Source organism: Panulirus ornatus, chromosome 45 (assembly GCF_036320965.1).
Source record: "Panulirus ornatus isolate Po-2019 chromosome 45, ASM3632096v1, whole genome shotgun sequence".
In the NCBI taxonomy this organism is placed as follows: domain Eukaryota; kingdom Metazoa; phylum Arthropoda; class Malacostraca; order Decapoda; family Palinuridae; genus Panulirus; species Panulirus ornatus.
The window spans coordinates 10,409,488-10,424,166 of record NC_092268.1 but is presented as its reverse complement, the minus strand read 5'-3'; the positions used below and the strand labels follow the sequence as shown (position 1 = coordinate 10,424,166).

General features: G+C 41.9%; 1 protein-coding gene across 1 annotated transcript in view; it reads left to right on the top strand.

Moving 5' to 3' along the window:
• LOC139762956 (uncharacterized) overlaps window positions 1-14,679 on the top strand; it is a 405,421-nt gene that overhangs the window by 245,008 nt on the left and 145,734 nt on the right. Inside the window, exons 4-5 of the mRNA XM_071688281.1 lie at window positions 4,479-4,666; window positions 4,949-6,787. Of these exons, the coding sequence (XP_071544382.1) occupies window positions 4,479-4,666; window positions 4,949-6,787 (2,027 nt within the window). The remainder of the gene's footprint in view (window positions 1-4,478; window positions 4,667-4,948; window positions 6,788-14,679) is intronic.

Genomic DNA, 14,679 nt, shown 5'->3' with positions numbered 1-14,679 from the left:
GCTGCAAGGTGCACAGCTTCAGCTGTGTGGACTCAGTGCCCCAGCTGTAGTGAAGGCCATGCTGCAATACAAGAAGAGGAAAAGAAAGCCCTCAATGCTATGGCTATTTTCCTGCCCAGTGACTATTGCAACAGCTGCGCTTAGCAGCATGGGTCACAGTCATGACCAGATGCCGAGGTGATGTGCAACTTTTGTGGTCGTAAGGACCTCTGGTCTCACATGGTATGGTGCCCTGCTAAACACACTCAGAGTAAGATGTGGAGTTGTATAGGCAATTATGACAAGTGTTGTGCTCAAAATAGACCCAAGGCATTATAAGCAGTGCTCTACCACAAGCGGGGCATGCACTCAGTCCCCTGGTCAGACACAACAGGACCCTGAACAACACTCAAGCTGTATCAGACAGATGGGCTCACCCTCGTGGCTCAGGACTGACTTCCCTCAGCCTATCAGTGTCACCATCACCCATGGTACCATGTCATTTTGCTTATGGATGATTCCCAACACTAGTGCTGATGCCCCAGTCATAGGTCTACAACATCTACAACATCTGGGACTCTCCAAGTGCAACCTCAAACTGCCCCAAGGCTAAATGCTTCACAACTAATGGCTTTGAGATGACTCCAGCATTAGGATTTTTCCAAGCGGACATTACCTTTGGCACGAGGTCGTGCTATGCTTGGATTGATGTGCACGATGGCACTCTGACTCTTTTGTCATACAAACACTGTCAGGAGCTAGCAATCATTTCCAAGGACTTTCCTAAGCCCATCCTTGAGGTGAAATATATAAACAGGGTACACGCAGTGAGCATCTTGCCATCGCACCACATTCCTATACATCACTACTGCTCCCTCTCACTAATGAAATGTCTCCTTCAGCTCATCAAGAATAATTCCATTGGGAATTCTGCGATGTGCTAGTGACTAAGGCTGCATTATGGGCCATACTGCTCAAACCCATGATAACCCCTTATGAGGATGCATCTGAGGGAAGATGCAAAATCCTTTGCCATCCATACCCCTCGGCTGATTCCCCAAGCTTTCCGTGAGTCAGTGAAATGAGCTGGACTCTATAGTCACCCTGGGTATCATCACCCCAGCTGGTGTTGACTCGTCTCCATGGTACCACCCTGTGGTAGCTGTTGCCAAGAACAATGGTGGAGTTAGGATTACCACCAACCTGTTCAAGTTAAATATCCAGATGTCACGTCCAACACATCCTTCTCCCACGCCCTTTGAAATAATTTTCAGTGTAGACGTGAAGGCATGCTTCACAACTGTTTACACTGTATGTGGCTACTGGCAGATTGAGCTCGCCGAGGTGGACTAGCCACTGACAATGCTCATCACTCCATACAGATGCTTCATATATTGCCAAGGCCCCTTTGATCCTTTATGGGACTCCTCAACCAATTAGCAGAATTTCTCCGGAGATTTTTGCAGCTGCACAACCACTTCCTCCCCTGATGATCCCCAAGAGGACTTTCTATTGGACCCCAGTCCATGACACGGTGTTCCAGTGTGTGAAAGAGATCCCATCAAGTCCGTCTGTCCTCACTATGTGTAACCCAGCCTTGCACACTGTCTTGGAGACTGATGCCTCCCACTTGTATGGCATTGGATATGCTCTACTCCAAGACCACAGTGGGAGGAAGTTCCGACTCATTCATTGTGGCCTCAGGTTCCTGACAGACACAGAAATATACAGTGCCACCATTTAGCTCAAATTGTTGGCTGTGTTATAGCCCATGACTAAGTGCAGGTTTTACCTCATTGGCCAGCAACACTTTGAGTTAATCACTGACCATCGCCCAATTGTACTAGTCCTTAAACACTACTCAGTGGATGTGATTGAGAACCCTTGTCTCCAACGCCTGATAAAGCTTTCAGCATACCTCTTCACAGCAGTGTGGCTCGTGGGTAAGCAGCTCTGTATCCCAGATGCTTTGCCCCTTTCCCCGTAAGCCACCCCACTCCAGAGGATGAAGCTCTAAGCAGAGAAACTGATGTCTCTATCAGGACCATTGTTACTGTACGGGCCACACAGTCCCTTTACAGCCTCCAGCATTCAGAGTTTTCACCTGACAATGACAAGGCAGTGGAGGATCTATAGACTGTGGCTTGAAATGACCCATCCTATGTCAGGCTTGCTGATTGTGTGAGAAACGGTTTCCCTTGTCACTGCTGCGACCTTCATAACTTATTGCTCCTGTATTAGAAACTGCATGAGGACTACTATGATGGGGACCTCATCCTTTATGGGTCATGTCATTCCTGCTGCCTTATGTTGCCAAATCTTAGATCGCTTCCATAACAACCACTGAGGAGTGGAGGCCACCAAACAACAAGCAAGACAGACTGTATTCTAGCCTAGCATCAACTTGGACATAGTGAACACTTCATGGATGCAAGCTGTGCCAGATATTGCAGCCCAGCCAACAACAGGAGCCCCTACTTGGTGACAACGGTTCCACCAGGCCCTTTGAGTCCGTGTCAGCCGACATCTTCAGTGCATCAGGGAAGCCTTTTCTTGTCATCGTCAACTCTCTCTCTCTGGTTGGCCTGTTATGATACCAGGCAGCAATGATACAATGTCCGCTGCCACCATCTGCAACTTCCAACTTTACTTCTGTGATCTAGGTGTTCCCATGCATCTGAGGACTACTAGAGGGCCCCAGTTCATGAGTCGGGATTTTGCAGTGTTCCTTGACTGTTGGGAGTTCAACACCACAGTCTAATGGCCATGCTGAGGCTGCTGTTAAGTTTGTGAAACACCTCATCCTGAAAGTGGCTCCTTCTGGTTATATTGACTGTGAGAATTTCGACTGGGAACTGCTAAAGCTTTGCAACATCCCTAATCACACTGGACGTTCCCCAGCCCAAGTCTTGTATGGATGCCCCCTTCACTCTTAAAGCCCTGCTCTCCCTCAGTCCTTCTCAAAGGAGTTGCAGGTTTAGACTGAAATATGTGACCTCTGAGCCACTAAGTGTGCTCAGGATGCTGCAGCCAGATACAATGAGCACTCCTGTCCCCTTCTCAGGTTGAGTGTCGGCAAGCAAGTTCATGTCCAGGATCCGACCTCTCTTAGTTAGGATAAAGGGGGTACCATTATGAGTATTGGCAGGTCGTGGGACTACCAGGTGTGGTTACCTAGTGGTCGTGTATGGTGGAGCAACTGCCACTTCCTCCGTCCTTTGAAGTGTCCCACAGACGGCCCCCTTACCATGCACGAGTCCCCTATCCTCCTCAGTGAACCAGTGCCTCGCTACTTACAGCAGATTAAGAACAAGAAGTCCACTCAAGACATTGCTTTGAGTGTGTGTGTGGGGGGGGGGGTTGAGATTGTAACTATGCAACCTCATACTTTATAATAATGTTACCATGTCAGCTAGTCGGCAGCGTATGCCAATGATTGTGTTATGTCCCATTCATTGCATATTGATTTAGTTAGCCAGTGACTTGTGGCATCTTTTATTATTACCCACAAGTCTGGGTATTTTAGATCAGCTTTTGACCTCGTGCATTGTTGTGATGTATGTTCCCTCATATTATACTATGTCTTATCAGAAATAAGGACCCACTTGTCTACAAAGTGTGTTTCAGTCATCCTTCATTACCCTGACTATACTCACACCAACATAAAGAACTCTTTAGCTTCTCATGTATTTTTCAATGGCTGTGACCTGGCACATTTCAAAAGACAGGTTTTTGAATTAAAAATTTATGAATACTTTTTCTGTTATCTCGGAGCAAAAATGGGTTTGTTTAAGGGAATAGTGGTTCCAACAATATTATATGGTTGTGAGGCATGGACTATAGATAGGGTTGTACGGAGGAAGGTGGATGTATTGAAAATTAAATGTTTTGAGGACAGTATGTGGTGTGAGGTGGTTTGATCGAGTAAGTAATGAAAGGGTAAGAGAGATGTGTGGAAATAAAAAGAGCTTGGTTGAGATAGCAGAAGAGGGTGTGTTGAAATGGTTTGGACAATGGACAGAATGATTGAGGAAAAGTTGACAAAAGAGGTTATATATGTCAGAGGTGGAGGGAACAAGAAGCAGGAGACCATATTGGAGGTGGAAGGATGGAGTGAAAAAGATTTTGAGTGATTGGGGCCTGAACATGCAGGAGTGTGAGAAGTGTGCAAGGAATAGTGAATTGGAATGATGTGGTATACAGAGTTTCAACATGCTGTCAATGTACTGAACCAGGGTGTCTGAAACGTCTGAGGTAAACCATGGAAAGGTTATATATATTTATGTGTGTGTGCATGTGTGGGCATGTATGTATATACATGTGTATGTGGGTGGGTTGGGCCATTCTTTCGTCTGTTTCCTTGCGCTACCTTGCTAGCGTGGGAGACAGCGACAGAGTATAATAATAAGAAAAAATATATACACGCACACAAACATACACAATATAAGACAATTATGCTTCAATAAGTAATGGTTCTTTTTTTTGTTGTTGTGTGACAGGTTCTATGAGGAGGGTGGCTGGGAGCTAGTGGGACAATGGCTACAGGAAGCAGTGACAACAAGAAACTGGCCTTTGGCTACCCAGGTGCTCAACCTGCTTGAAACTTCTCCCATGACAGTAGCCAGGCTGAAAAGAAACACCACTCCCAAGCTCGTCAAGGAGCTATCCAAGGACTCCACCAGTCTAGGTATAACAATCTTGGTTTTCAGAGTAGCACTAAGTGATGTTATACTGTATGGCATTTTTTTTCTTCATGGCTGTCATTCATAGTTATTGCTCTGAGTATTTTAGGTAGGGCATAGGATATTAAGAGTGAATTTTGCATCATAATGTTGTCATGTAAACCATTTCTTTCTTTTTTTTTTACTTGTGAATTGCTATAAAATGTAGTTGTAAAATGTGTAATTGTTGTTTAACTTCCATGTTATTCTTAGTGGAAGATAATATTTTGTGGTATTTGTGGTTGCAGGTGTTCAGCAGGTGGCCACGCGTTTAGTCTTGAAGTGGATGGAGGTTGTCCGTCAGGGGGATGGGGTGGCTACAGCTGCTGGTGTGGGCTTGGCCAGTTCCGTTGTCAGTTCTGCTGATGAGGATAGTGTGGATGCTCCCACTCACAAGGTGGAGACACTCAGGTGTCAGTCAGCAGTGGATGTTAGAGGTCAAGGTGAGGCTGAGGCTGATGATGGCACACATGTAACAGGAGCAGATTCCTCACAAGGTGAAGGGGGTGATGGCAGCTCTTCCTTGTCTTGTCAGGATGAATCCTCTAACACTTCAACAGAGAGTGACACCACGCCTGCGCCCACCACACCCATCCGCATCACCATCCGAAGTGGTTCACAAGTATTAGCCAAGGTGTCCTCTCAGCGTCTCAGTCAGGACTCAACAGACAGTGATGATAACAAGCCACTCAGTATCATCAAACAAGAGGTGGAGAAGGCTCGCTCAGTTTCAGCTTCAGTCAGTGCTACCATCACCTCTGTCATTAGAGGAGCATCATCTTCCAATGCTTCAGGATTGAAGGTACATAGTGATGAAAGTGCAACTGATACTGCTGCTAGTTCTTTAGAGACCAGTGATAGTGCAGCAGAGGATAGTCAGAACACAGTGGGTGTTAGCATTGCTTCCTCAGTGACTGGTACAGGAGTCCTGTCCACCACCACTACTGCCACCACAAGTACCTTGACCACTGCCACAAGCACCCTTACCACTACCAGTTCTCTCACGACCACCACCACAATTCTCACCACCACCATGCCGGCGTCAACCACCCCACCAACTGAGTCCACCAGCACAGCTACAGTTTCAGCTGTCCACACTATAGTTACCTTCACTGGCAGTTTGAATGCAGCCAGTTTACCTGTCACCACCCAAGGCAACAGCATGCCTTCACCGCCACCTGACACCCAGGCTCAGACTATCCCTGAACTGAAAGAGAAAAGTGAAGTGAATGGTGAATGTGTTGATGACAAAGTGCAATCTGTGACAAGTGAAGATAAAGATCAGATGGATATTTGTGATAAATCTGAGAGGAAGAGTGAAGGGAAGAATGGAAAAGACAAAAGAAGTGATCATAGTAAAGACAAAGACAAAGATAGGGATCGTAGTAAGAGTTCCAAAAGTAGCAGTAGTGGTAAGTCTGATAAAGCAAGAGACAGAAGCTCCAAAGACCATGATAAATCTAGAAGTGATAAACATAAAAGTAGTAGGGACAAGGACAAGAGAAATAAGGACCGAAGTAAAAGTAGTAGCAGCAGCAGCAGTAGTAGGGATAAAAAGAGCAGTAGCAGAGACAAAGAGAAGGAAAAGTTAAAGGATAGAGAAAAGGACAGAGAGAAAGAGAAGGACAAAGACAAGGAAAGAGAGAAGCGGGAGAAGGATAAAAAGAAAAAAGAACAGCAGGAAGATGAAGACAAGGCCACTTTAGAGAAGGTTAAACCATTGAGTGTAGATGGGTTAGCCAAAATCCCCAGGAAATCCACTGTGCCCAGCTTCCTAGATGCTTTGGGCTCTGCAGATGCTGACATGCTTGAGGCAAAGAAGCCTTCTGTGAAGACATACAAGTCTCGTGGTTTTCGCAACACAGGGCTGCTTGATGAGCCCACCAAACTGCCTAGTGTGGCAGGGAAGAAGGCTACTGAGAAGAAACCATCAGTGAGTGGAGCAGGCCTTTCCTCAGGGATGAAACGTCCTTCAATTATTGATGATCTGACCCCACTTCCTGACAAACGCACCCGTACCTCAGTGTCATCATTGCCGCTTACTGTCGACAAACCAGGAGGAGTCAAGTTAATATCACCTAAACGACGTAAGTGGAAGATGCCCGCCACTACTCTCAGCTGCCTTCTGATGGTTGTTTTGTTTCCTTCTTCTATATTTTCTTTTTTCCATACATTTTCATATTTAGTTGGGATTTGCTTCCATTTTTGTGGTGCCCAGAGAGAAGTTACTACTTCCTACATCATGTTGATTTACTATTTGGAAACCAGCAGTGTACATATATATATATATTTTTTTTTCATGCTTATTCAGCATTTTCCGCATAAGCGAGGTAGCGTTAAGTACTGGGGACTGAGCCTTAGAGGGAATATCCTCACTTGGCCCCCTTCTCTGTTCCTTCTTATGGAAAATTAAAATGGGAGGGGAGGATTTCCAGCCCCCCTCTCCCTATATATATATATATATATATATATATATATATATATATATATATATATATATATATATATATTTATTTATTTTTTTGCTATGGACTCTAGTTTTTCCTTCTAACTTTCTGCATTGGTGTTTCATTTGAGTTGAGGTAGTGGCGGGCCTGGTGTTCCTGTAGCAGTGGTGGATCAAGGGTGTAGCCAGGACCTGCTGGTAGTGAGAGGGAAGCAGATGGCCAAATATTACTCTGAATATTACTTCAGAACCACTTCTGAAACTTTTTATATAATATGATGCTTCTGTTGTGAAGTCCTGCTATCATATAAGTAGTTCATAAAGATGTTCCATTCAGTCATCACCTCACAGATGTTGGAGTGTAGTTCTCCATTTTGCTCCCTCAGCAGTACGCTCTGGTCTCCACTGCAGGTTATGGGTAGGATTGGAGAAGAGCTCAACAGGCTCATTTACCTTTTATTTTATTTTTTCTTTCCTTTTTTGCCATTTTAGCATTAAAACTAGTCCTGTTGACTGTTTTTAAAATAACCCTGCGGTTGTCATACAAATTGGAACTCCTAGTAAGAAGCTCTTATGAGTTGCATCCAACACACTTTTTTTTTTTTTTTTCTATTTAAATCGTCTATATAATATTGCTTACAAGATGATCTTTATACATATTCTCTTTGTTTTCAGAGGTATTTGAAAGAATTGTACTGACATCTTTTTGATATTTGTCAATAGTGCTAATGATTTAATGGGATTGGACATATATGTTGTGGAATTTCCCTCCCCTTTAAAAAAAAAAACTTCCAATATTCCCATGTCTTTGTACATGAAGAAAAATAACTCTTACTAGTACTTTACTTAAAGTCTTTACTAAATGGTGTAAATAGTAAGATAATTATTCTTGGATATTGGTAAGTAGAATTGCTTCAGGACCCCTGAGCAAGTAACATCTTCCTGTAGGCACGCCACAGGTTGTCAGCGAGGATGGAAACGTCTTTCTTCTCACACTTATTACTATAGAAGTGACTCTCCTTCCATGTAGTTTCTAGATGCATTACATCATATTCCGCTGAAGTGTTATGTCCTCTTTTGTGATTTTATTAAAACTTTTCATCATAAGAAAAACTTTGCAGAGTAGAGGTGGCTAGCAGGCATCTGATTTTTATAAGTGGCAATATCTCAATATCTTTTCTCCTTTCACTGCCACTGTTGGATTTAACTGAATAGAAATTTTTACCATGTAACCGAGATGTGCAACTTACCCAGTCGGAACTAGAAAATATTTCCATTTATTTTGTCATTTGGAAACATTCCAGTGACTACAACAACTGCCACATATCCACATATATACCCCATGCTGTTAGATGTATGTCATGCCAGGTTTCACTTATCACTTGGCAGACATAGCTTTCAACTCTGTGTTTTTTGAGTTGATTTTATTGCTTTAAAGGTGAGTTACATATATATGTGGTGTGAGGTGGTTTGATTGAGTAAGTAATGTAAGGGTAAGAGAGATGTGTGGAAATAAAAAGTGTGTGGTTGAGAGAGCAGAAGAGGGTGTTTCGAAATGGTTTGGTCACATGGAGAGAATGAGTGAGGAAAGATTGACCAAGAGGATATATGTGTCAGAGGTGGAGGGAATGAGGAGAAGTGGGAGACCAAATTGGAGGTGGAAAGATGGAGTGAAAAAGATTTTGAGTGATAGGGGCCTGAACATGCAGGAGGGTGAAAGGCGTGCCAGGAATAGAGTGAATTGGAACGATGTGGTATACCGGGGTCAATGTGCTGTCACTGGATTGAACCAGGGCATGTGAAGCGTCTGTGGTAAACCATGGAAAGTTTTATGGGGCCTGGATGTGGAAAGGGAGCTGTGGTTTCAGTGCATTATTACGTGACAGCTAGAGACTGAGTGTGAACGAATGTGGCCTTTTTGTCTTTTCCTGGTGCTATCTCGCTGGAGGAGGAGGGGGTGGTTGCTATTTCCTGTGTGGCGGGATGGCAACGCAAATGGATGAAGGCAGCAAGTATGAATATGTACATATGTGTATATGTTGGAAAGGATCACAATTTTGCATGTGATCAAGTATATTCCCATGAGTCCACTGGGAAAATGAAACACTAAGTTTCCAAGTGCACTTATGTGTAATAATCACATCATCAGGGGAGAGACAAGAGAGAAATATTGCAGTCAGTTGATATACAGCAAAGAGATGTAGCTAGGATGCCATATGGTAAACATGTGATTGTCCAAGACAGACAACGAGCGTATCATAAACTTATAATGAGGACAAGAAGGTGAATTGTTTACAAATTTTATCAAGAATAAAGTCATCCAATTTGTGTAGACCATCACTAATATTAAGATTATAATTCTTTGTGTATATAATGATAGAAGATCCATTGATATTTCTTGTGATAATGGAGTTAGAGTTAATAAACGAGATGGCATTGCTCCGGTAAGTACAATGATCATAGTTTTTAACATGATTAAACAAGGCATTTGATTCTTGTCCCGTTCTTATACTATATTTATGTTGCTGAAGTCTAACAGAAAGATCCTTACCAGTCTGCCCAACATAAAACTTATCACAATTTCTACATGGCACTTTATGGGTGCATCCAGGAGAATTTTCTGGTGAGTTCCTGATCAAGATATTCTTTATAGTATTATTGTTGCTGGAGGCAACATTTACATGAAATGATTTAAGTAACATGGGAAGTAAAGTAAAATCATCATTTAAAGGGAGAACTAAAAGATTCTTGGTGTCAGTTGGAGGTTTGGGCTCAACTCTATAAAATGATTGCTAACTTAAGGGATTTATTAATGAAAGATCTAGGGTGCTTTAACTTTGATCCAATAGAATATATCTTCTTGAACTCATCATCAATAAACTCTGGACTGCAAATACGTAATGCCCTAAGGAACATAGATTGAAATGATGATAATTTGACTCTGTCATGTTGAGAGGAGTAATAATTGATATATGAGTATACATTGGTAGGTTTTCTGTGTATGTTAAACATAAACTTGTTTCCTTGCCTATGGATCATGCAATCGAAAAATGGTAACATACCATTATTTTCATTTTCTACAGTAATTTTGTAGAAAATAAAAATAATGGTTTGTTGCCATATTTTGATTGCATGATTCATAGGCTAGGAAACAAGTTTAAGTTTAGCATATACAGAAAATCTTCCAATGTATGCTCATATAGCCATTATTACTCATCTCAACATGACAGAGTTGAATTATTATAACTCCAATCTATGTTCCTTAGGGCATTACGTATTTGCAGTCCAGAGTATATTGATGATGAGTTTGAGAAGATATATTCTATTGGATCTAAGTTAAAGTACCCTAGATCTTTCATTGATAAAAACCCTTAAGTTAGCAAAGAAATCATTTTATAGAGTTGAGCCCAAACCTCCCATTGACACTAAGAATCTTTTAGTTCTCCCTTTTAATAATAATTTTACTTTACTTCCCATGTTGCTTAAATCCTTTAATGTAAATGTTGCCTTTAGCAACAATAATACTATAAAGACTATCTTAATCAGGAACTCACCAGAAAATTCTGTAGAGTGCCATGTGGAAGTTGTGATAAGTTTTATGTTGGGCAGACTGGTAAGGATCTTTCTAGACTTAAGCAACAAAGATATAGTATAAGAACAGGACAAGAATGAAATACCCTCTTTAATCACATTAAAAACTATGATCATTGTATTGACTGGAGTAATGCCATTTCATTTATTACCTCTAACTCCATTACCATGAGGAATATCATTGAATCTTCTATTATTAGATACACAAAGAAGTATAATCTTAATATCATTGATGATCTATACAAATTGGATAACTTTATTGTTGATAAGATTTGTAAACAGTTCACCTTCTTGTCCAGAGAATGAGTTTATGATGCACTTGTTGTCTATCTTGGACAATCGCATGTTTACCAAATGGCATCCTAGCTACATCTCTCCTTTGTATATCAACTGCCTGTTTATATTTCTCTCTTGTGTCACCCCTGATGATGTGATTATTACATGAAAGTTCACTTGAGAATTTATTGTGTTTCATTTTCCCTGTGGACTCGTAGGAATGTATATATGTGTACATATGTGCATATTCATACTTGCTTGCCTTCATCCATTCCTGGCGCCACCCTGCCCCATAGGAAACAGCATTACCACCCTTAATTCAATACCATCCCATACAATTTCCCAGGAATACTCAACAAACTTATGCCTCTGTAGTTTCAACACTTACCTTTATCCCCTATGCCTTTGTACAGTGTCACTATGCATGCATTCTGCCAATCCTGAGGCTCTTCCGTGATCCATACATGCATTGAATATCCTTACCAACCAATCAAAACACTGTCATCCCCTTTCTTAATGAATTCAACTGTAGCGCCATCCAAACCCATCGCCTTGCTGGATTTCATCTTCCACAAAGCTCTCACTACCTCTTCTTTTAACCAAATCATTCTCCCTGACCCACTCACTTCACACACCACCAGCCTGACCAAAACACCCTATATCTGCCACTCTATCATCAAAAACACTCATCAGACCTTCAGAATACACACTCCATCTCCTCACTTCATAACTGCCTGTTATCACTTCCCCCCTTGCCCCTTTCACCTATTTTCTCTCGTCTTACGCATGTTATTTACCTTCTTCCAGTACATATTTTTATTTTCCCAAAAGTTTAATGATACTCTCTCACCCCAACTCTTATTTGCCCTCTTTTTCAACTCTTGCACCTTCCTCTTGACCTCCTGCTGCTTTTTTTTTATACATCTCCCAGTCATTTGCACTCATTCCATGTAAGTATCATCCAAACACCTCTCTTTTCTCATTCACTAACAACTTTACTTCTTCATCTCACCACTCACTTTTCTAATCTGCCCACCTCCCACCTGTCTCATGCCACATGCCATCATTGCTTCTCTAAATACATCCCATTCCTCACCCACTCCCCTCACACCATTTGCTCTCACCTTTTGCCGTTATACACTAAATCTCTCCTGGTACTACCTCACACGTCTCACTTCCAAGCTCACTTACTCTGACCACTCTCTTCTCTCCAATATTTTCTCCTCTTTTATGATAACCTCTGCAAATCTTCTCCTTCGCCTTCACAAGATACTGATCAGACATCCCATGCTGCCCCTCTCAGCACATTAACATCCAAAAGTCTCTCTTTTACACGCCTATCAATTTACACACAATCTGATAATACCCTTTGACCGTCTCTCCTACTCACAAACATATACTTGTGTATATCTCTTTTTAAACCAGGCATTCCCAATCATTTGTTTTTTCAGCACACAAATCAACAAGCTCCACCATTTTCATTCAAAACTGAATACCCCATTTACACCAATTATACCCTCAACTGCCACATTTCTCACCTTTGAATTTAAATCGCCCATCACTATAACCCGGTCTTGTGCATCAGAACTGCTATTGCACTATCCCAGCTGCTCCCAAAACACTTGCCTCTCATGATCTTTCTTATGACAAGGTGCATAAACACCGATAATCACCAATCTTTCTTCATCCACTTTCAGTTTCACCCACATCAATCTAGAATTTACTTTCTTACTCTCTTATCACACCCTCCCGCAACTCCTGCTTCAAGAGTCGTGCTTCTTCTATAGCTCGTGTCCATTCACCACCCCGTCATTACTCCCATGACTTTTCCAAACCATTCTTCCCCTTTACCCTTGAGCTTTGTTTCACTCAGAGCCAGAACATCCAGGTTTCTTTCCTCAAACATACTGCCTATCTCTCCTTTCTCCTCATCTTAGTTACATCCACACACATCCAGATATCCTATCTGAACCTTCAAGGAGGATGAACACTCTCCGCTTGACTTCTTCTGTTCCCAATTTTAGAAATTGAAATACAATAAGGGGAGGGTTTCCAGTCCCTTGCTTCCTCCCCCTTTAGTTGTCTTCTACGACACGTTGGAAATATGTGGGAATTATTCTTTCTCCCCTATCCCCTGAGTGTCGGCCAAGGAAGTGAGTCAATTGTTGTTCGCCGACGATACAACGATGGTCACTGATTCGAATGAGAAGCTGCATAGTTGGTGACTGAGTTTGGTAAAGTGTGTGAAAGGAAAAAGCTGAGAATAAATGTGAATAAGAGCAAGTTTATTAGTTTAAGTAGCGTTGATAGAGAAGTTGATTGGGATGTAAGTTTGAATGGAGAAAAATTAGAGGAAGTGAAGTGTTTTAGATATCTGGGAGTGGACTTAGCAGTGAATTGAACCATGGAAGCAGAAGTAAGTCGCATGCTGGGGGAGGGGGTGAAGGTTCTGGGAGTGATGAAGAATGTGTGGAAGGAGGGAATGTTATCTTGGTGAGTAAAAATAGTTATAGCAATATTATATGGTTGTGAGGCATGGGCTGTAGATAGGGTTGTATGGAGAAGGGTGGATGTGTTGTGAAATGTATGAAGGTAATATGTGGTTTGATCGAGTAAGTAATGAAAGGGTGAGAGAAATGTGCGGTAATAAAAAGACTTTGGCTGAGAGAGCAGAAAAGGGTGTGTTTAAGTGGTTTGGATGTATGGAGAGTAAATGAAGGAAGGTTGACAAAGAGGATATATGTGTCAGAGGTGGAGGGAACAAGGAGTGGGAGACCAAATTGGAGGTGGAAGGATGGAGTGAAAAAGATTTTGAGCGATCGGGGCCTAACATTCATAAGGTGAGAGGTATGCGAGGAATCGAGTGAATTGGAACAGTGTGGTATATTAGGGGTTGACATGCGGTCAGTGGACTGAACCAGGGCATATGAAACGTCTGGGGTAAACCATGGAAAGGTCTGTGGGGCCTGGATGTGGATAGGGAGCTGTGGTTTCGGTGCATTACACATGACAGGTAGAGACTGAGTGCGAATGAATGTGGCCTTTTTTTGTCTTTTTCTGGCACTACCTCGTGAAGCAGGGGGTAACATGATTATTTTCTTCATTCACATTGGGTGATTACCTTCATTTTCAATTCCATATCGAGCATTTTCTTTGGCTTTTTGCCAGATTTATTAACGTGGTGTGTTTTTCCCCTTGTTCGTCATCTTCTCTGGGGTTCAATGCAAAAATGGTTTAATCCAGTACGAAAATTCATTAGATTCACTTGGATAATGCGTGGTTACTAAATGGTAATTTAGAGTGAGAACTGCTATGATGTACACAATGCTGGGATCGTCTGACATTCAGTAATGTACGCATGCAACCGTTAGCACTGCGGATGTATGACCAAGTGTTACATTTTATTTATTTATTTATTTATTTGAATTTTTTCCGGTTGTATGTAGGGATGGTCTTAAGTTGCATAAGTTGGGAAGCATATATATATATATATATATATATATATATATATATATATATATATATATATATATATATATATATATATATCCCTGGGGATAGGGGAGAAAGAATTCTTCCCACGTATTCCCTGCGTGTCGTAGAAGGCGACTAAAAGGGGAGGGAGCGGGTGGCTGGAAATCCTCCCCTTTCTTGTTTTTTTTTTAA